This window comes from Macrobrachium nipponense, chromosome 27 (genome assembly GCF_015104395.2).
Source record: "Macrobrachium nipponense isolate FS-2020 chromosome 27, ASM1510439v2, whole genome shotgun sequence".
In the NCBI taxonomy this organism is placed as follows: Eukaryota; Metazoa; Arthropoda; class Malacostraca; order Decapoda; family Palaemonidae; genus Macrobrachium; species Macrobrachium nipponense.
In genome coordinates, this window is record NC_087216.1 from 71,533,567 (window position 1) to 71,556,861 (window position 23,295).

A 23,295-nucleotide genomic window follows, 5' to 3' on the forward strand; every position below is an offset into this window, starting at 1 on the left:
CTATTAGATGGGGATGGTAGAATGTGTTCGGGAGGCAGTTTTTGATGGATCTGGAGCAGGTGAACATGTTTATAACTAATTCAAGAAGCAGCAGAATTCTGTCTGATTAGTCAGATTTGAAGCATTCAGCAGGTCTAAGGTGTGAGCAGTAGTCATACCAAATTTAAAAAAAAAAAAAATAAAAAAAAAAAAAAAAAAAAAAAAAAAAGTAATATAGATGTGGCAGGAATGCCACCAAATCTTCCTTACAATATCAGGTGAAAAGGGCAAAGTGTAGAACTAATAATCTCCGTTTCTAACACTTGAGTACAATGAGCTAAATAACAGAGGTATGATGAAAGATAATGGTTGATTTATTAATATAAGAATAATTTAAAAAAAGCTACAGTAATTGAAGATTGATATAGTACATTTATCTGTTTTGATAACGGTAGAATAAGGACGGTTTTAGTTTTTAATCATCTAAATGAATTATAAAAATACCCAATATCTAGCCCAGAATAGCTGATGAAATACAATGCTTTAAAAAAAAAAAAAGTCACTGTTTCTTCAAAGGCTGTAAATTAAGTCGGCCTTGTCCCAGAGTGGTCTCATAATTCTAGGAAGCCTGTGAATGGATTCTGTGACCAGATGAAAGAATCCTGAATAAAGGGAAGCACATTAACTGTAGTAAGCGCCTCAGTGGCGTGGTTGGTTGGGTGTTTGCTTCTCACCCTCGGTGGTCGCGGGTTCGATTCTCGCCCACCATTGAGGAGTGAGAGAAGTGTATTTCTGGTGATAGAAAGAAGTTCACTCTCGACGTGGTTCGGAAGTCACGTAGAGCCGTTGGTCCCGTTGCTGAATAACCACTGGTTCCATGCAACGGAAAAACACCATACAAACAAACAAACTGTAGGTGGATTGTAATTCAGGAAGAATTGGGGCAACATTTTGACTGTAAGGCAACTGGGCTCAATAGATTGGCTGCGTTTACATGACCAAAGCCTTGACTTTGGGCAGTCAGGGAGAACTGTGGCAATACCTTAGGAAACTGCGAGATACTGTTTGTTTTGCGTGCTCTTTAGGGTGCCTTTCGGCGCAAATGTATAGTAATTTAATAATGGAAATTCCCAATGCCTACCTCTGTCGCCGTATTCTGCTTCTACCCAGAGAATATCATAAATATTTCCTTGTGGATCTCTTCCATAGAATTCCACTAATTTAACGTTTCTGTCTTTACCATTACCATTAGGGCTAAGTTCCCTCTGTCTGATCATGTTGGAACTTTATAGGGAAGTTTATAGGCAGTAGAATGTATTAATTGACAGGCAGTCCCCCGGTTTGTGGTGGTTTCTGTCTCCAGACAATCTGAGGCCACAAAGCTTTCCAGTTATAACATAGAAATTATTTCCAGGTTTATGAATAACACCAATCTGACGGAAGAAATGTGAGTACAAATAGGCAAAATAATCAATATTTGAATTTTTTTTAATGAAAAACTCAATTAAAATGCAGTTCACATATTAATTAATACACCCAAAGCATTAGAAGTAAGGTTCTCTTGGGATTTTCGACGATGTTCGGCTGACCAGTGTCTGAAGAACGAAACCTCCATCATAAACTGGACTGCCTGTACTCTATTTTATTTTATTTATTTTCTTTTTAAGTAGGTAATTCCTAGTCCTTGTTGGCAGTCAGCTGTTGGATCTTGGCCAATTTGTATTATTCTCCATCCAGAGGCTTATGGGGAAAGCCCCCTATAGCGGGGTAGAGTTGTCAGTGCTTCTCATGTGGTGTGCTGTAGGCATTATTCATGGTCTTTGCAGAATCCTTTTATCCTCGAGCTGCAACCAACCCCTTTCATTCCTTTGACACTAGCTTTGTTCATATTCCTTCTTCATCTGACTTTCCTGCCATGTTAACGTTTTGTTTCATAGAGCAGCTGTGAAGGGTTTTCATCCTGTTACACTACACCTTCCAAACCTTGTTTGTATGTGGAGGGCAGACCAGTGCTCTACTTTTTTCTGGGTGTTTTTATTAGTTTTATTTTATTTTTTAAATAAGTGGCATTTCTTTATTTATCTTTATACCTCTTGCTTATGAGCACCTTATTCTTTGGAGTTTTTGTTAATGTCTTTCCTTCCTTACAGACTCCAAAATCAGCAAAGAAGGCAGCGAAAGCTGAAGCATTAGTAGCAGTCGAGACCCCAGTTAAAACGAAGACTCCCAAAAAGGCCAAACCAAAACCCCCAAGGCTGCTGTTGAGACTCCCAAAACCCCAAAGGCAGCAGAAGCTCCAAAACCCCAAAAGGCAGAAAGCAGTTTCTAAAACCCCACGACAGAGGCAGCCACCCCCAAAACTCCTGAGAAAATGGAGGTGTCAGACAATGGACCAAAGGTCAACGGCGGCTCAAAGCACGAGGGCTTTGGTGGATTTAGGCGTGGGGGCTTCAGAGGGGGTCGGGGTCGTGGAGGTTTTAGGGGAGGCAGAATGGTGAGTGCGTTTGTTGACGACCATTAGGCCGATGTTTTTTTCTCATTTTGTTTTGATTGTTGTAATCATTCCACCTAATAATTTTCAGTCCTTCCACATTTTAGTACTGTACATCTTTTAACTATTGATTAGTTTATTTTCTCTTTTTATTAAGATCCCTTCTGTATTTTCCTTTACCATCTCTTTCTTTCTGATGAGCACTACATTCTTTGGAAGCTTGAGTTTCAAGTCAGTGGCCCTTTTGGTGGGTTGTTCCATTTTTTTTATACTGGTTATTAATCAATCAGGTTTTTATCAAGAGAACACACAGTCAAATAACTATGTTGACATTTGAGACTTGAAGAGCAACGGGCACTGTTACATTTGGTGTTTAGCAACAGGGCACTGTTGAACTGGTGATTGTTAGTTATTGCAGTTCACAAATATAATTAGAAGACAAATACTGCAGTCAAGACGTTTGAGAGCTTCACTGCATTAACAATTACAGCACAAGTATTTCATTGTTTCAATAAAACATGAGTTTGAGTGCCATCAGTGCACCACAAGTGGTGCATTTTGGTGGTATCATTAAGGTTTTTTTTTTTTTTTTTTTTTTATATAGTGTCCCTTCATCCTCTAGTGTGAAACCTTGCTGTATTATACTGTACCTCCATTCATATTCTCTCTCTTCCATCTTGCTATCCACCCTCTCCTAACAGTTTTTTCCACTTCTCTTTTAGCACTATTCTCCCATTTTCCTTTTAGTGCTGAATGACCTTGTAGGTCCCCAGTGCATGGGACTTTGGCCTAAAGTCAATATTCTATTATACCAGATAATAACAAAACTAAAATATTAGCTATTCTGCTGGTACTATTTTTTGCAATTGTCAGGTACTGGAGGTTGTTTTTTTTTTTTATTATTATTATTATTATTATTATTATTATACAGTACTCAGTATCTAAGAACCTTGAAGATGTGCCATAGTACATGTTAAACTGAACTTCCTGCATGGAGATGTTGGTGCTCAGCTTGACATTTTAATTCTTCAAAAGAGATTTGTATTATAAGATCGTGGCTTTTGTAAAAATTTAAGAACAGAACTTAGTTTAGAGATTGAATCAGATACAAAAAGATTTGTTCAAATTTTATTGTAGAGAGGAGTATATTGTGTATAATCATTAGTTATTCTTGTCATAATATAGATAGGAATTAACTTACATGCAATTAAGTTTTTGCTAAGGTATATTAGATGCATTATTCTTTCCATCAGTATGGGAGAGGTCTCTCACATACCCGGTAAATAATTACCGAGTTTGGATAATTCATTTTCATGTACTGTACAAAGAGTGTAACCACTTTTTTATTTATTTATTTTTTATTTTTTATTTATTTATTTGTTTATTTTTTTTACACCATGGTTTATATGTTAGAATGTGTAGACTTGCAATCTACATTTTCAAGGATACCATGTAATGTAGGCTGCTTGATGCTTGTAGAATTGACATTTCATTCTTGCTAGTTTCTATGGAAACTGATCTAAATCAACAGTTGTTCCGACACGGCATACAAACCTTCGGTCCTTTTACAATAGGAAGGTACTAGCGGCAGCTGGATAGGTCGTAAGCTTTCGAACAAGGGGTTCGGTAGTTAACTGCTTGTCCGACAGGCGCGCGCGCGCGACTGGTAGGTAAACAAACCACTTTGCTTTCGGCCTGCTGGCGTGTGGACGTGTATCATCGCTCTCTGCCCGCTTCATCGTCGTTTGCTTTTCGCATGATTGTGTTTTTCTTTTTCTAATTATCTGTGAAACTGAATTGTAAGTACAATCATTTCATTGAATTCAATTGTGAATTAAAGGATCTTGGTGTCACCAGCCCTCCGATTACCCAAGTGCCGGGACTGAAGGCGTAAGTGCGGGAACTCATTTTCCCAAGAATGATCCTCGTATTGCGTATGCTCGGTGCCGAGGGCGGGAGCACTCGCTCAGAGCGTATATTGGGTTAGAAATGTGTAGATGAAAATCGTAAGTAAGTGCTCTTTCATTTTATATTTTTTTGACTGTAATGCCCGTTGCCGAACGAATGCGCTCGCACGGAAACTTATTTAGTATGGAAGTGGAATCGCAAGTACAGTATTCTTTTTCATTTTCATATATTATTTTTAATTGTAGCAATACTCATTTTGGATCAGTTTCCGAGCTTACCCGGGAAATTGACCCTTCCCCCTTTTATTTTTGAATGAAGTGAAATCGCAAGTGCAGTTCGTTTCATTTTCATTTTTTATTGAGATTGCATTGTTTACTGGGATCAATGTTTCCGCGATTCCCGGGGATTGATCCTTCCCTTTTTATTTGTATGAAGTGAATCGCAAGCGCAGTAGTCTTTTCATTTTCATATATTTTGATTGCATCAATTCATTATGGATCAAGGTTTCCAGGAACCTTGATCCATAAATGGTAGGAATTGATCCTTTCACCCTTGCGCTCGGTACTAGGCGCAATGCGCTCGATCCGAGCCCTTATTCATTGTGAAGTGAATCGTATGCAAGATGCATTTTCATTTTGTTCCTTATTATGATTGCATCAATATTTATTTGGTTCAAGTTCCGCTCAGTCAGGGAATTGATCCTTATGCCCTTGCATTCGGGCCGATGCGCACGATTGCTCTCGGGCTCTTATATTGTTGTTGGGTACATGGTACTGTGCGGGGGTGGGGAACGAGACCCCCCCCCCCCCCCCCCGCCCCCCCCCCCCCCCCCCCTCCCCGCTCAGCTCCCACAGATGGCCCTTCCCCTTGGGGGGGGGGGGGTGGGGGGAGGTTATCGGCGTTCTTCTCCTCGCCCGATCCGTCGAGCGCGGGGGAGGGCGCTCGGTGCCCGATGTACAATTGTATTAGGGGTCTTCCACTCGTTCGGAGAGGGCTCGCCCCCCCGCGCGAGGGGACTTCCCCCCACTAATCGCTACTACTGTTATTTCCGCAGGTGCTACTGCCACGAGGTGGACCTTGGTGAGGTATGGGCGTCCTTCCATTTGCAGGGCGTGCTAGTGTCCAGGGGCTGCGGTTCTATGTCTGGGCCTACTGCGGTCACCCTGGAGTGGTGACCACGCAACCAGGTGACGACGTCCCTCCTCACCTGGTGTACTCGCCTCACGTGGTAACAGTCTTGCCTACAGCCGCTGTGAGTTGCCGTTCGCGTACCGAAGGGGGGGCGTGCCGCCGCCGCTCGTGGTTGCCGCGCTGCAGCGACCACACTTCCGCTGCCCTAGAGCTCGCCCCTGGACCTGCCGCCGGTACCAAGGATGTTGCTGGCTGCTGCTCCACTTCCTGTGTTTCCGGTGCTGCCTGCCGTAACCTGCCGATTCTGGGCTGACTGTCCATGCAGTTGCTGCGCTGGCTGTCCTGCCGTTGCTGCGCTGGCTGTCCCTGCCGTGCTGGCGCTGGCTGTCCCTACCGATGCTGTGCTGGCTGTGCCTGCTGTTCCTGAGATGCCCATACCTGCTGATGTCGTCCCTGTTCGTGGTGGTACTACCCCAGACTTTGGTCTGTCTGTACAGGTGCGTCCGGGCCCTGTGGCTTCGGCTACAGCAGCCCCGGCTCCGCCCTGGATAGCAGATCTTACGTCTGTCCTGAGGAAGCTGACGAAGAAGAGGAGGAAGGTGTCGTCGTCGTCGTCTTCATCTTCTTCATCGTCGTCGGCTGCCGCCTCTTCCCCTTCGACTTCTAAGGCTTCACAGCCGAGGAAGAAGAAGGTTGCCTCCTCCCTCCTAAGAAGTCTCCCTCGGGAGCTTCTCGGGACCCGTCTCACCTCGGTGGGACGGGAGGGTTCCTTCCGCTGGTCCTCCGTCTCCTTCGGGAGCGGGGCCCGTCTCTTCTTCCGCAAGGAAGAAGACTACGGGGACCAGAGGGGTACCGGCTAACACCGGTACTTCCTCGCCTGGTGTCAGTGGTTCTGCCACTGCATCAGGGTCCGTCTCGGCCTCTCGTTCGCGGGAGGTACCGAGTGTACGGTCGCCTACCAGCGACCGTGCAGCCAGGAACCAGACCTCTGAGTCCGCTCAGCGTCAGGTTCACGGCACGGGGCGGAAGACTGGTGACAGCCGCTCAGGCGACTCTCACCAGACCAGCTCTCACTCTCGCGGCGAACAGCTGGCTACCCGGGGACGTGACGGTCCACGACCGACCACGGACTGAGGCTGGGAAGAGGTCCTCCCGTTCGCCGGTGCCAGCCACGGCTGGAACCAGCGACGTGACGTGCCGTGAGGACAAGCACCGGTCTCACTGTGACAGTGGAGCCTGCAGGTCGCCTGACCGTCGCCCTCACAGAAAGCGACCGGGTATGGCAACCAGCACCAGCTCTTCTGACACTCGAGATCGGGGCCGCTGTGCTCAGTCCAGCCGTTCTCCACAGCGAGACGGTTCGACCAGGCCTGCAGCTCGATCGCCACCGCGGGTTGACGATCGCCTGCAGCCCTCCAAGCCTGCTGGTTCTGCCAGCGAGCAACGAGGGAGCGTCAGGTCTGCCTCTCCCGTACCTTCAACCTCCTCGGGTTACACCGGGAGGAGGCGGAGGTATTGAGGAGTGATCGTGAGGGGTGCGCCCCTCATGATCCCACCACAACGCCCTACGTGCCAGGCACGGTTCTTGGACCGGCCAGGACGTATGCGCAAGTGCATGGGGAAGACCGAGAGGGCTGTCGCTGTTCCCCCTTCTTAGGAGGAAGGTTCTCGGAATATGCTCTTGTTCGAAGGGCTTAACCCTCTTACGCCGATTGGACGTATTAAACGTCGAGTCAAAATGTCTCCCGTATGCCGATTGGACGTATCATACGTCGGCTCAAAAAAGTTTTTTTAAAAATTCGCGGAAAAATACTTATAGGCCTACCGCCGAAATTTTCTTTTGTATCACGCGCCTTGGGGGATGCTGGGAGTTCACGGATCAAGGCGTTGTTTTGTTTACAATCGCTACGCAGGCGCGCAAGCGCGAATTTCTTTCTTATCGCACTAAAAGTATCAGGTGCACATCTCGGAAATTATTTCGTCACTTGACATAATTATTGCACCATTTTAAAATTATCCTTTACATGAAGTATTATATATGAAAATGTGCGCAATTTCATGCACAATACAACTAAAAAATACTCATGATTGTAGCTTTTATAAATTTTGAATATTTCATATAAATAACGATAAGTGCAAAAATTCAACCTTCGGTCAACTTTGACTCTACAGAAATGGTCGAGAAACGCAATTGTAAGCTAAAATTCTTATATTATAGTAATATTCAATCATTTGCCTTCATTTTGCAACAAATTGGACGTCTCTAGCACAATATTTCGATTTATGGTGAATTTATGAAAAAACTTTTTCTTACGTTCGTGCGATAACTCTTCCGATAAATTTTTTTCGTGCGATTGTCCTAAGTTTGCACCCTTTTAAATTTGCCGTTACATAAAGTTTTATATATGGAAATGTGCGCAATTTCATGCACAATACAACAAAGACAACCCATGGTTGTAGCTTTTATCAGTTTTTTGAAATATTTTCATATATAAATAACGTTAAGTGCAAAAATTTCAACTTTCGGTCAGCTTTGACTCTACCGAAATGGTCGAAAACGCATTGTAAGCTAAAACTCTTATATTCTAGTAATATTCATTCATTTTACCTTCATTTTGCAACGACTTGGAAGTCTCTAGCACAATATTTTTGATTTATGGTGAATTTATGAAAAAAAAAAAAAATTACGTTCGCGCGGTAACTCTTTCCGAAAAATCAGAATTTTTTTGTGCGATTGTCGAAAGATGTTTGCACCATTTAAATTAGCTGTTTTCATAAAGTTTTATATATGAAAATGTGCGCAATTTCATGTAGATACAACTAAACATGATTGAAGGTTGTAGCTTTTCTCTTTTTTCGAAATATTTGCATATAAATCACGATAAATAGAAAAAAAACCACGTTCTGCTCAAATTTGACTCTACCGAAATAGTTGAAAAACGCAATTGTAAGCTAAAACTCTTACGGCCTAGTAATATTCCGTCATGTTTCTTCATTTTGAAACAAATTTAAAGTCTCTAAAACAATATTGTGATTTATGGTGAATTTTTGAAAAATATATTTACCTTCACTCCGCGCGCCGATTCGCGGCCGCAAGTCTCCGAAAGAAATACGTACATGGCATTATCCTCCCAATATTTGCTCCTTTTCATATTAGCCTTTTTATAGAGTTTCATATATCAAAATGTGCGCAAATTCATGAAGAATACAATAAAAAATAATTGAAGGTTGTAGCTTTTTCCATCTTCGAAATATGAGCATATGAAAAAATATATATATTAAAATTTCGACATTCTGGTCAAATTTAACTCGTCCGAAATGGTCGAAATCTGCAATTCTAATCTAAAACTCTTACAGTATCGTAATATTCAATCATTGTCTTAATTTTGAAACAAATTGGAAGTCTCTAGAACATTATTTAGAATTACGGTGAATTTTTGAAAAAAAATATTTTTTTTGTGTTCCGTCGCGCGTTACGAATTCGTACATCATTTTGTGTATAATATTTTTCCGGTGTTACTTTTATGTTTTATCAATGTATTATATATCAAAATGATCGCAATTTAGTGTACAATACAACGCAAAAAAAAATAACTGGTTAGCTTTGACCGTTTTCTGCACAGCGTGATTTGAATACAATTATGTATTAATTTTTTTTTTTTTCGCTACCATATATCGCATTATTTACATATGATAATGATTATTTTTCATTCTGATGGTTGCATTCTAAACTTCAGGCAATGACAAAAAAAGGAGCCAAAAATGAACTCTTAACTCTTCAAAGTACGCGCGCTGTAATCTTTTGAAAAAATTATTTTTTCCACTTCTGCGCTCACTCCAAACCAGGCCCGGCATACGGGAGAGATTTTGATTTTTAGGGCTCCGGCTTAAGAGGGTTAACGGTCCCACTCTGCAAGATGCTGTGACTTCCGAGATCCAGAGGAACTTTGCCGAGGTTACGGCGCTGATTCGTCAGCACAATGACCTCGGGGAAGGATCGCCGCTCCCACCAGCAGAGCCACGTCTCGGCTCGAGTCGTTTTGGGGCCCGAGAGGGAAACCCAAATCGACGGTGGGTCTGCCGCGATCGGAGCTTGCCGACTGTGTTGAACCAGGTAGTCTCTCGTCTCCGGACAAGAAGGCTCTCTCAGTTCTGGACGGTCGAACAAGCTACTTCACCTCCTCTACTGCGACAGAGGCGTTTCTACGTGTCTTCGGACACCGTATTTAAATACCCCTTCGGTCCTCCTGAGGTTTCGACCTCGACGAGGACTGGAATGAGTCGGAGCGGTATCGGCTCTCTCCTGTCAGGTGTCGATCAGCCCCACCCAGACGACGTTCACAGTGGCGGCAGACACTTACCTACAGTATGAGTTCGTAACCCTCCTCGGGAAAACGTTTTCTCCTGACGATACGTTTTCCCAGGCTCTGAGAGGCCATCGCCGTAAGGCGATGGCTGCTCCTTTTCTTCTCCAACTGCTAGATCCGCTGGGAAGGCGAGCCAGTATCCAATTCCTCCCCCATTCCCTCTCTCCTTACGGCTACGAGGGAAAGGGTAGGGATCCTACAGAGATTTCTCTGTAAGATCCCACGTTAGGGGCTGCGCTACCGGGGGGACCTTCGGGTCCTACCTGACGTAAGCCCCGGTCATTGAGGAGGGATCCTGCCCCTTTCTCGATTTCTACGGGAATCGAGAGGACCACCAGCCGATATCGTCTGACGAATTCGGTGGGGGGTCGCAGAGTGCTTAGAATTCTACGGAATTTCTAGCGCACTCAGAGTGTTCGAGTTTTTTACGATCTCCAAACACTTAGGCGAGACCACGGTCCAGAGTGAGCGAGAATCCCCGATAATTGTTACACGATAATCGGGAACCTCGCTTATGCTCGAATTCCTGTAATTTCTAGCATTTGGAAGAAGACTGCTGCTGAAAGAAGAGTATCTCACAGTAGGCGCTTAACCTGGAATAGAGAAGAACGGACGGGAACTTCCAGTTTGGCTTGAACTATCGTCTTTCGGTATTCTGTTCACCATTGAAGCTTTCCTTTGGGAAAGACTTCTCCTTCACTCTCTTGACTAGAGAACGAAGGCGGTCGATCTCCAATCCTTATTCTCATTCCTATAGGGGAAAAGATTTTAGGATGGAGGTCGTGGTACAGAACCTACAAATATACTACGTATATTCCCTCGCGACATGATTCTTTAACAGTTTGAATTGTCCGTGGGGTAGGCGCATACCGTAGTTAACTCTACGGTTTGTGACCGAGACGAATTGTATCTTAATTGAACTGCAACTCGGGTTGCCTGCAACCTCCCAGCAGTTATCAGTTTCGATTTTAGATACTTGGTATTGTCATGACAACACCAATTCAGCTTTTGTATTTACCGAAATCCGTTTCGGTTAAATATAATTGCTCGAGCGTATTCTTTATGCTCGATGGTTCTAGCCGAACGCATTCCTTCGTGGAATAATGGATTACCTGGCAACTCAGGATGACGAGTCACCGAGAGCTACTGCGTATTGAACTGCCTGATAGCGGCTCAGTATCAGCTAGGTCTCGGAGATACACGGTCGGTTACGTCTCTCTCTCCCCTGGTTGGATTGACTACCGAACCGTATCTCTGCCCAACAATCATGGACTTAGTCTCTGATTAACGGGGATTCTCGCAATAATGAAGGACCACTCTACTGCTGTGACGCTCGATTTCATCGCCGGCGACATTGCGAGAATTTTCAACAGAGATATCTCTTAGACTCTTTCATCTTTCTGTTTACCGCACGGTAACAGAAGTCTGTACTAGTCAACCGCTGCATCGCACTGCGATAATGCGAATGAATTTTTGCAGACATCTGAGTTTGTCTTCAAAATATCTTGTATTCGTAGGTGTGCAATTTCATTGCTCGCCCCGAATTAACAGATATGTCAGAAGACATCGCCTACTCTCCGACCTGACAGCTCTACTCCAAATGTTCAGCCCATGAGAAGCAGTTCTTCAGGCAGTAGTTCCCTGTCTTCATTACTCGAAGCGCTCCGCTTTTATTGCAACTACGATCCTCACCGGACAGCAATGAATAGCGGTTAGCGTTCTCAGTCTTGGTAGCACAGGTTCAGAATCTTGAGAATCCTTCTCTCGGTTCAGCTGTGAAGACGTAGGTTGCATTTTCTGTACACCTTCGTCTTCAACGTCACATAGTGTTGTTTCTCCTTACCCGAGAATCAACTATACTATGAGATATCTTGCCATCAAGGACCTCGGTCTCTAGAAGGCAATTGACTTTCGCCTGTTGGGCACATGCCTTAAGAGAGTCATCACCTTGCCTTCTGGCATCGGTGACGAACAAATTATTGTTTAGTCTCTTGGCATAACCCTGTTAAGGCGAAGGTCACGTGACTTGCTCGGATGCTTGGACAACTTGCCTCCTACCGAACGCAGTCAGTAGGCAGCTGTCAGAGCGCCCAAGTCTGTTACGAACTTCGCTGTGGACTTAGTTCGGTTGTTCCATAACAATCTTTTCTCGTCCTAACGGCTTGTCACAGTACCCATACATCGACACCCACCATTGAGTGTCGTGTCCTATCCACTACCGAGAACAACAACTTCGCTGCAGACGGATAGACCAGTATGGGTACAGGACATCACCGAAGTCGAGAAGAGGGATAGGTCATACGACAATTCCCTTCTTTTCCTCTGAGGTAATTGCATGACTTTAACTGCGAAGTCAAGCATCCAGGGGATGGGGATTCGTGACGCTCGATTTCGTACCGAATTCGTAGCGAAGACTCTGAACCCTTCGGTTCCTGACGATCGGTTAAAGTCCTTCACAATCCCCTCCCTAATGGACTTCACCGCCTTCGCTGCGAAGGAGATGCTGCTTTGTCCTGTGAAAGCGCAGACCGCGCTTTCTGAAGAAACTCGACATCCCAGGCTGAGTGTTGAAGACTCTTCGTCAGCACCAAGATGACCTAGAAGTACACTCCCTCGAGTTACACAAGAACTTCTCCTTGGCGCAGGTACTGAAGGCAGGGGTCTGGTACAACCAGACCACTGGCACTCCTCCTTCTACCTTTTGATATTGCCCACAGGTCCTTGGATCGTTTTCCTTGGAGGACCCGTGGTGGCTGCTCAACACGTTGTCTAGCTAACCCAGACCCTAGCAGGCTGAAACAGCATCGAGTCCTGGTGTGACTGTAAGAATAGATAAGTGAATGAGAGAGTGACTGGCTTCTCTTCCTATCTTTTTCTACCCCTCTACCTGTGGGTAGAGGGATACGGTCATCACCTTGCTGGATAAGGACGAGATGCCGGTGAGCTACTCGACAGAGCCCCATCCTATCCTTTCACTAGGGATGGGAGCGAATATCCACCACTTCCTCCTACAAGGGAAGGGGGGGAAGTGGATGCCAACAAGAGACAAACCATAACGTTGTTGCCTCTTGCAAATAGGAACTTGTTCTTGTTTGCTGGTACGAAGAGATACGCTTGCCTCTCTCTTAGTACTTGGTCCAGAGGTCTGACCATTGATCCTGCGGTGCACACCCCGATCAATCGGAACAGAGGCTTGGATCCCTCCCTCGCTCTTACGACCAGGGAGGCTTCCAAGGTTGGGCGAACACCAGTCTGTTCACAAAAGACTCAGATTCCACCCACCAAGAAGTGAGTCTTCCTATTGTAAAAGGACCGAAGGTTTGTATGCCGTGTCGGAACAAATGACAATTTGTCCAAAATTGCATTTTTCCTAACTATACAAACTGAGGTCCTTTTACACATAGCCCCACCTCATGCCACCCCTCACTCTGCAGTTTTTGCTTGGGCCAAAAGCAAAAGTGATTTGTTTACCTACCCACCGAGTCGCGCGCGCGCGCCTGTCGGACAAGCAGTTAACTACCGAACCCCTTGTTCGAAAGCTTACGACCTATCCAGCTGCCGCTAGTACCTTCCTATTGTAAAACGGACCTCAGGTTTGTATAGTTAGGAAAAATGCAATTTGGACAAATTGTCATTATACATTTACTTATTTAATCCTGTATTTGCAAGTACACACACCATCCTACCTATGAACATTCAGATAGAGATACAAACAAACCAAACTGTATCGCAATTTAAAATTGTGTTCAGAGCACTTCCCTTGCTGTCTGTCCTCCCTCCCTCCCTCCTCCTCATCCTCCTCCTCCCTCCTCCTCCTCATCCTCCTCCTCCCTCCCTCCCTCCCTCCCTCCCTCCCTCCCTCCCTCCCTCCCTCCCTCCCTCCCTCCTCCATTCAGATTTAGTTTTCCATGCCTGTTCTTGTATTGACTTGACATAAACTAGTAGGCATGAAGAATACAATAACCAACGCTCAACAGAAAACTTGTAAGTTGGTTGATGTCTGTACTACTATGTTTTGTTTGAGGTGTTATAGCAAGATACAGGATTTTCCTTGGAAAAAATTTTGCACAAACCTTATAATCAGTAAGATGTTTTTCTGCTGCAGGCTGGGGTTAAAAGAGACGTCAACGCCAAAGCTGTGTTCGTGCGTTTCGAGGATGGAATCACACGTGACGTTGCACAGGCTTGTTAGACCAGTTTAAGGATAATGAAGCAGTCAGCTTTGGGAGGTCAGTGAGAGAGAGTATCTGTCAATACATTTGTATGATAGTAAGGTGTTGTGTTCGTGTATTCGTGTTTGGAAGATGATCATGGGACTGAATTTCATTCCATACTTTTGTGAAAGAAATTCCCAAGGATGTCCTGGGGAATGCTGCTGGCTTAAGGAAAGGTATTATGTTTGTTCTTGCTTATATAGTATAATCCCAGATTATTGTGATCATTTTTATAAAGAGAATGTTCATACTATATATTAGAGGAGATAGTGTTATTTTTAAGAGCTTACAGTGGAGTAAACCTTATTTTTTTTTGCAGGGGATTCATTGTCCACTTTGCAAGTTTGGATGCAGCAGCAGAATTGAAAGAAAAGGCCATGACCATGGAGTTCGGTGGAGCCAAGCCAAAAAAAACAGAATATGCATATGAACGTGTTGAACGGACAGAGTAAGTTTCCCATCATGTGAACAAAGTCCACTATTTTGTTTGTTTTTTATTTGTTGTTCCCCAAAATTTTGATTGGCATATCACAAATACTAGTATTAAATATAAATGAAAATAATGCAGTGTATGATACTTTATAAAAGGAAGACATCAATTTAAATTTGTAAAGAAAAGTATCCTTTAATCAAAACCTTGTATTTTTTTCATTTTTTACTGAATGTTCTATTGCCATTCTTTGCAGGAAGAGACCGATAGCAGGAGGAGCAGAGTCGTCAGCAAAAAAACAGAAAGTAGGTTTGACTGATGTTCTGTCTCAACCATAACAAAATACTGTCAGGCAGCTTTCTTTCTTTCGCCAGGTACCAGTGATTGGTTTCTTATCAATAACTTTTTCCTGCACGGTGGCATTTCGTAAGTGTGGTCGGATGTTCATGTGAATGAAAGGCCTGGTATGAACCTGTGGACAAGTACTAGCTGACCATCACTAGGCGTGAGAAATCCCATCTGCATTTAAAAGTTGCAAGCTGACCATCACCTTCATTCATTAACAGATATTGTATTCACAGCACTAAAGGCATTATATAGCTACTTTGCTGCGTCCCTTTGGCCATTCGTATTCTCTCTCTTCTATCATACTTTCCACCTTCTAAACAATTGTTTTGTAGTGCAACTGCCTGCTTTTTCATCCTGTTATGCCCCTCAAAGCTTTTACTGTCAATTTCTGTTTCATTGAAATTCTATATTCTACCTCTTCATCTTTATATCTGGAATTGTGTTTTTTATACAACTGCAAAGTAGTTCACAGTGGCCATCCATTCTGCTCCCAATTTTAGCTTCCGTTACTGTGAAAAATATTGTAGGAGTTCAGTGTTGATTATAGATAAATGCCTAGATATATCTCATAATTCATGAATGCCAGCATTTTCTTCAAATAGCTGGGCAGTATCACAGTTGTCCTCACCCAGATATTGGTTTAGTTTGTGCCTCACGAGTATTTGTGGGGATGTGTAACACACACACACGCCAAATAGCTAGAATCTGTGAATAGTTGAAACTTTTTTTTTTTTTGGGGGGGGGGGGGGGGCGGGGGGGGGGGGCAGCGATAGTTTTTTATGAAGAAATGAAAAATATGTGGATATTTCTCATAGAGAAAAATATTGCAAATAGCCAAATTTTCTGTGAATAAGGGGTTGGTGATTGATTTTTATTGTAGGAGGTTACCAACCTGTCGCTGTCGCTTGCTCACACATTTTTATAATTATAGATTACTATCACGGTTGATCCTCATTTTAATACCGTTGAACTTTATTGTATTGATCTGCCTTTTTTGTTTCCTAAAGGTGAATATTGAAAGTAATGTCTTGGTTGAAGTGTTGAAAGGTGATTTTGAATAGTTACACAGTTCTTATCAAAGGAGATCCTGGCACGCACAGTACAGCTATTAAAATTGGCAGTCATGATCATTTATTGGGGCTAGTTTTGGTGGTTGAACAATGAAGTTAGGTTCTTTAAGGACAGGACTTTGATATTCATGCCACTTAACCCTCTTACGCCGAATGGAACTATTAAACGTCGAGTCAAAATGTCTCCGCATGCCGAATGGAGTATCATACGTCGACTCAAAAAAGTTTTTTTTTAAATTCGCGGAAAAATACTTATAGGCCTACCAGCCGAAAACTTTTTGAATCACGCGCCTTGGGGGGTGCTGGGAGTTCACGAATCAAGACGACGTTTTGTTTACAATCGCTACGCAGGCAGCGAATTTCTTCTTATCGCACTAAAAAGTATCAGTGACACATCTCGGAAATTATTTAGTCACTTTGAAATAATTTTTGCACCATTTAAATTATCCTTTACATGAAGTATTATATATGAAAATGTGCACAATTTCATGTAAAATACAACAAAAAAAATACTCATGATTGTAGCTTTTATCAGTTGAAATATTTTCATATAAATAACGATAAGTGCCAAAATTTCAACCTTCGGTCAACTTTGACTGCCGAAATGGCGAGAAACGCAATTGTAAGCTAAAACTTATATTATAGTAATATTTTTTGTGCGATTGTCGAAATGTTTGCACCATTTAAAATTAGCTGTTACATAACGTTTTATATATGAAAATGTGCGCAGTTTCATGTAGAATACAACTAAAAATGATTGAAGGTGGTAGCTTTCTCTTTTTTTTTCGAAATATTTGCATATAAATCACGATAATAGCAAAAAAACCACTTTCAGTCAACTTCGAATCTACCGAAATAGTTGGAAAACTCATTGTAAGCTAAAAAACTCTTCGGCCTAGTAATATTCAGTCATTTATCTTCATTTTGAAAAACAAATTTGAATTCTCTAGAACAATCTTGTGATTTATGGTGATTTTTGAAAAATATATTTACTTCCGAAATGTGTACATCGCATTATCCTAATATTGCTCCTTTTCATATTAGCCGTTTTATAGAGTTTCATATATCAAAATGTGCGCAAATTCATGAAGAATACAATAAAAAATAATTGAAGGTTGTAGCTTTTCTCATCTTAAATAGCGCATATAAATAAATAAATAAATATAATATTTCGACATTCGAGGTCAACTTTAACTCGTCCGAAATGGTCCGAAATCTGCAATTCTAATCTAAAACTCTTACAGTATCGTGAATATTCAAATCATTTGTCCTTTCCTTTATTTTGAAACAAATTGGAAGTCTCTAGAACAATATTTAGATTTACGGTGAATTTTTGAAGAAAAAAAAAAAACATTTTTTACGTCCACGCAAGTACGAATTCATACATTAATTTTGTGATATTTTTCTGGTGTTGCTTTTATTGTTTTACAATGTATTATATATCAAAATGATTGCAATTTAGTGTACAATACAACGAAAAAAAGTAACTCTTTAGCTTTGACCGTTTTTTTGCACAGCATGATTTGAATACAATTATGTATGAATTTTTTTTCTTTTTCGCTACCATATATCGCATTATTTACATAGATGATATGATTGTTTTTTCATTTCTGATAGTTGCATACTAAATCTTCAGGCAATTACAAAAAAAGGAGCCGAAAAACAAAAAATGAACTCTTAATCTTCAAACTAAGCGCGCTGTGATTTTTTGAAAAAATAATTTTTTCCGCTTCCGCGCTCACTCCAAACGGGCCCGGCATACGGGAGAGGTTTTGATTTTTAGGGCTTCAGCGAAAGAGGGTTAATAAGGTGACTTGGGACATCTCCAAACCGCATATGATTTTTGCCTCTTGACCTTCAGTTTTATGACGCCGGGGCGATTCATCCCAAAAATAACCATTTTTCAAATTCTATCTCTCCTTGATATTAATTATTAACCCTTAAACGCCGACTGAACGTATTTTTATTTTACGTCGACATTTTTTGTCTCTCGGGTGCCGATCTGGACGTATTTTACGTCGACATACAAAATTAAAGTTTTTTTAAAAATTCGCCGAAAACTCTTGAATCACGCGCCTTGGGGGATGCTGGGAGTTCACGGATCAAGGTTGTTGTTTTGTTTTACCAATCGTTACGCAGGCGCGCAAGCGCGAATTTCTTTCCTTTCTGCACTAAAAAGTATCTGTGACACATCTCGGAAATTATTTCGTCACTTTTGACTAATTTTTTTATTACCATTTTAATTAGCCGTTACATAGAGTATTATATATGAAAATGTGCGCATTTTTATGTAGAATACAACAAAAAATACTCATGATTGTAGCTTTTATCAGTTTTAAGATATTTTCATATAAATAACGATAAGTGCCAAAATTTCAACCTTCGGTCAACTTTGACTCTACCGAAATGGTCGAAAAACGCAATTGTAAGCTAAAACTCTTCATTAGATAATATTCAATCATTTAACTTAATTTTGCAACTAATTGGAAGTCTCTAGCACAATATTTCGATTTATGGTTGAATTTATGAAAAAACTTTTTCCTTGCGTCCGCGTCGGTGGGTAACTTTCGAAAATAATCATACATGCGATTGTGTAATGTTTGCACCATTTAAATTAGCCGTTACATAAAGTTTTATATATGAAAATGTGCGCAATTTCATGCACAATACAACTAAAAACACCCATGGTTGTAGCTTTTATCAATTTGAAATATTTTCATATAAAAAATGATAAGTGACAAATTTCAAACCTTGGGTCAATTTTGACTACGAAATGGTCGAAAAACGCAATTGTAAGCTAAAAACGCTTATATTCTAGTAAATATTCAAGCATTTACCTTCATTTTGCAACAAACAAATTGGAAGTCTAGCACAATATTTTGATTTATGGTGAATTTATGAAAAAAAAAATAACATTTTCTTTACGTCCGCGCGGTAACTCTTCCGAAAAAAATCATACGTCGATTGTGGTAATGTTTGCACCATTTTAAATTAGTCGTTACATAACGTTTTATATATGAAAATGTGCGCAATTTCATGTATAATACAACAATAAATAGTTGAAGGTTGTAGCTATTCTCATTTTCGAAATATTTGCATATAAATCACGATAAATAGAAAAAAAACCACGTCGGTCAAATTTGACTCTACCGAAATGGTCGAAAACCGCAATTGTAAGATAAAACTCTTACAGTCTAGTAATATTCAGTCATTTATCTTCATCGTGAAACAAATTCGAAGTCTCTAGCACAATATTTAAATTTATGGTGATTTTTAAAAAAACTTTCCTTCCCTCCGCGCGGATTCTCCGCCACAAATCTCCGAAATGCGTAAGTCCCATTCTCGTAATATTTGCTCCGTTTCATATTAGGCATTTCATAGAGTTTTTATATATGAAAATGTGCGCAATTTCAATGTAGAATAAAACGAAAAATGTTTGAAAGTTGTAGCTTTTCTTATTTTCCGAAATAATTTGCATATAAAAAATATATATATAAAAAATTCGGACATTCGGTCAACTTTAGCTCGTCAGATATGGTCGAAAACTGCATTTGTAAGCTAATATTCTTACAGTATAGTAATATTCAATCATTTGTCTTCATTCTGAAACATATTGGAAGTCTTTAGACAATATTTAGATTTATGGTGAATTTTGAAAAAAATGTGTTTACGTAAGCGTGTTACGAATCATGCCTTATTTTGTGTATAATATTTTCTGTGTTGCTTTTATCGTTTACAATTTGTTATATACCAAAATGATTGAAATTTAGTGTACATTACAACGAAAAAAAAAGTAACTTGTTACCTTCAACCGTTTTGCGCACAGCACGATTTGATACTTATATATGAAATTTCGTGTTTGCGCTATCATATATCGCATTATTATATATGATAATGATAATTTTTTTTCATTTCTGATGGTTGCATACTAAATTTCAAAGCAATGAGAAAAAAGGAGCCAAAAATGAACTCTTAATCTTGAAAACTAAGCGCGCTGTGATTTTTTTTTTTTTTTGAAAAAAAAATATTTTTCCGCTTACGCGCTCACTCTCAAACCCCTCCGGCACGGGAGTCATTTTTTTATTTACCGCTCCGGCGTTAAGGGTTAAGACCCTGGGATTACTACCATATATAGACCTGATGTAGACCTCCAATCAAATGAGGATTTTTTTTTTTTTTTTTTTTTTTTTTTTTTTTTTTTTTTTTTTTTTTTGCTAGATATGAATTTTTCCATTATGGTAAACAAAAGAAAATAAACCCTATAAATTAGGAAGACAAAATTTATTAAAAAAAAAAAAGACTAAACAAAAATTGGAAAAAGGAGCTTCATTTGATTGTTCTATAACATCTTCTGAGTTATATACCAAATTCTAATGTTATAGCTTTAAACTAGTGAGAAGAAAGGTTGTTCCGACACGGGATACAAACCTTTCGGTCCTTTACAATATGGAAGGTTAACTGTGGCAGCTGGATAGGTCGTAAGCTTTCGAACACCAGAAAGACGAAGACAGGAAGATACACGTGAACCTCTTGAAACCTTATTTCTCAGGAAACTAAACTGAAGCCGTGTCAGTAATCCAAACAACTTAATCTACAGAAGACGATGATAGCTACAAAATTGGGAGCTGAAAGCAAGATGAATAATCTTAAGTTTTGGAAAATTTGGAGGATAAACTGAAACATCTGAGTGTTGAACAAGGTGAAGACTTAAGTGAAGTAATTAGAAGTTTCCAGAAAATTTTACAAGTGTGCCAGGCGTACTGTCTTGACTAAGCATGAAATCAAGATTCAAGAAGATCGAAAACCTTATCACCGTATCATCGAGATGTTTTGAAGAAAGAAGTTGAGTATTTGCTGCAACATGGATTAGCAGAACCAGTTCAAGTCACTTCAGTTCCCATTTGTTTGTTGTGAAGAAACCAGATGGTTCATTTAGGATGTGTACTGAATATAGGAGACTGAATTCTATCAGTGTGGCTGACAATTATCCTTTGTCTCTTATAGATCAATTACTTGACAATATTGGGCAAGCCAAGTTTGTTTCCAAGATAGACTTGTTGAACGGATATTATCAAATTCCCTTAGATGAGAATGCCAAGTTTCTGTCAGTATTTATTACTCCTTTTGGACTGTATCAGTATACTGTTCTGCCGTTTGGTCTGATGAATGCACCTGCAACATTTCAACGAGTGATGGATCAACTGCTAGGATCGATAGAAGGAGTAGGTGTATACCTGGATGACATCGTGATTTACTCTACACAACGTGGGAAGAACATCTGAAGATTCTGAGGAAGATTTTCAAGAAGCATGATTAACAGTCAACCTAGAGAAGAGTGAGTTTGGAAAGGCAAACTGGTGCAGTATTGGGTGGAAGCTGGGAAAGGCCTTCTTGCTCCAGTAAATGCTAATGTAGAAGGTATCCGTAAGGCTACCCCACCTACTACAGGAAACTGCTACAGAGGTTTTTAGGCATGGCTGGATTTTATCGTCTTTTCCGCCCAAATTTCTCAGCCGTAGTAGCTCCCTTGACAGACTTAACTAGTCCCAAAGCTAAGATTGTTTGGACTCCAGAGTGTCAAGAATCATTTGAGAAGGTAAAAGCCATTTTAATTTTAAGACCAGTACTTCAGGCTCCAGACTTCGACAAGAAATTTGTGATACAAGTTGATGCGTCAGACTGTGGCATTGGAGCTGTTCTTCAAGAAGATGAAAATAATATCTACCATCTTGTGTGCTTCATGTCTACAAACTGAAAAAACATCAGAAAGTATACTCGACAATTGAGAAGGAAACTAGCCTTAATCACAGCATTGAAAAAATTAGAAGTGTATGTGAATACACCTAGGAATGAAGAAATTTTAGGTGTTGTCTGATCACAATCCACTATATTTATCCAGAAAATGGAAAACCATAATCAAAGACTGACCAGGTGGTCTTTGTGCTTGCAACAGTATAACTTGAGAGTGCTGCACATTAGTGGCAAAAACGATGTAGTTGCTGATTATTTATCTTGTTTGAATCATTGATTCAACACGTGATAAAAAAATCACTTGGGGGAGGTCTATTATATATTGCTATTTTCAAAATGCATATATCCCCTCTTTGACTGTATAAAATGTTATGTAGAATTGTGCAACATTTTCAGATCCCTAGATAGCTTAGAGATAGGATGTTTAAATGTGTGTCAGATTTCACATAACATAATGTAAAAGAATATATAAGTAGATTGTAGAGAGAGAGAATATCTTTGTCGTTCAAACGCTAAGTGTTTTCAAAAATCTGTCAACACATTTGATAAGCGACCTCGAGCTTCAGTGTGTTTTGGGATTCTGTCATCATGTGTGATAAGGACTTTTGTTTCTTCGATCGATCTAGTTGAGTACACGTCTTTTTAGAACAGACTGGTCTCGTACGTGTATGTCTTTGCCGAGGCCAGGGGCAGAATTACACATTTTGTATGTAAAGTTGAGTAAGATTTTGATGTCTATATATATATATATATATATATATATATATATATATATATATATATATATATATATATAGATATATATATATATATATATATAGGTGTTAAAGCATTCGCAGATTTTACCTGTTTTGTGTGAGTTTTTGGTTTGGGGTCATACAAAATCTTGAAGTGTTGATCAGGAGTTTTCGTTGTATCTCTTCGTAATTTATTTGACTCACTCTGGCATATCTCTTTTCGCAGGTTGGAGAGGAGGGCGATGATGATGAGGAGGAGGAGGAGAAGAAGAAGAAGAAGAAGAGGAAGAGGAGGAGGAGGGAGAGGAAGAAGAGGAGGAGGAGGATGATGATGATGACGACGAAGAGGAGGAAGATGATGAAGAGTAGATCTTCTGTCACAGTTTGTGTATGTGCTGTTGTGCGAGTCTGTGTCTGTGATATTCCACGCTATGAAAGAGGTGTCTGCGACAAATTATAACTAGTTTGTTTTTTGAGCGATTTTTATTTGTAACCTCTTCAGTTCTGTTTTATGCAAAAAGCTTTCAGGGGCTCGGAATACCCAACTTCACCATATTAATTAATGATGAAAGGTGGTATTCTTCATGTGAGAGTTTTTGTAAGGTCTCTTGTTTCCTATAGAAGTACACACCTTCAGTCTTTACATAGGATTTGACTTTTATGTAAAGAACTTAAGGTTGTATAATAATTTAATATTTTCTACTTTGGTTATACGACCCCCACGGTACCACCCATGTCAGGAGGTTTTTGATTTCCTTACAATTCTAAAAAGGTAACCTGACATTACAAAATATTAACCAATTTTAGTGACTGTTTGCTTACCTGTCAATTCCAGAATACAGCTAATGACTATTCAGCATTTTGTCACA

General features: G+C 40.7%; 1 protein-coding gene across 1 annotated transcript; it reads left to right on the forward strand.

Moving 5' to 3' along the window:
• The first annotated feature begins 2,305 nt into the window (after positions 1-2,305).
• LOC135201064 (protein SREK1IP1-like) lies at positions 2,306-22,899 on the forward strand. Its single transcript, XM_064229931.1, has 5 exons — positions 2,306-2,473; positions 13,982-14,105; positions 14,410-14,538; positions 14,777-14,825; positions 22,653-22,899. The coding sequence occupies exons 3-5, from the start codon at positions 14,468-14,470 to the stop codon at positions 22,884-22,886; spliced, it is 354 nt and encodes a 117-aa protein (XP_064086001.1). The 5' UTR covers positions 2,306-2,473; positions 13,982-14,105; positions 14,410-14,467; the 3' UTR covers positions 22,887-22,899.
• The last annotated feature ends 396 nt before the right edge of the window (positions 22,900-23,295 follow it).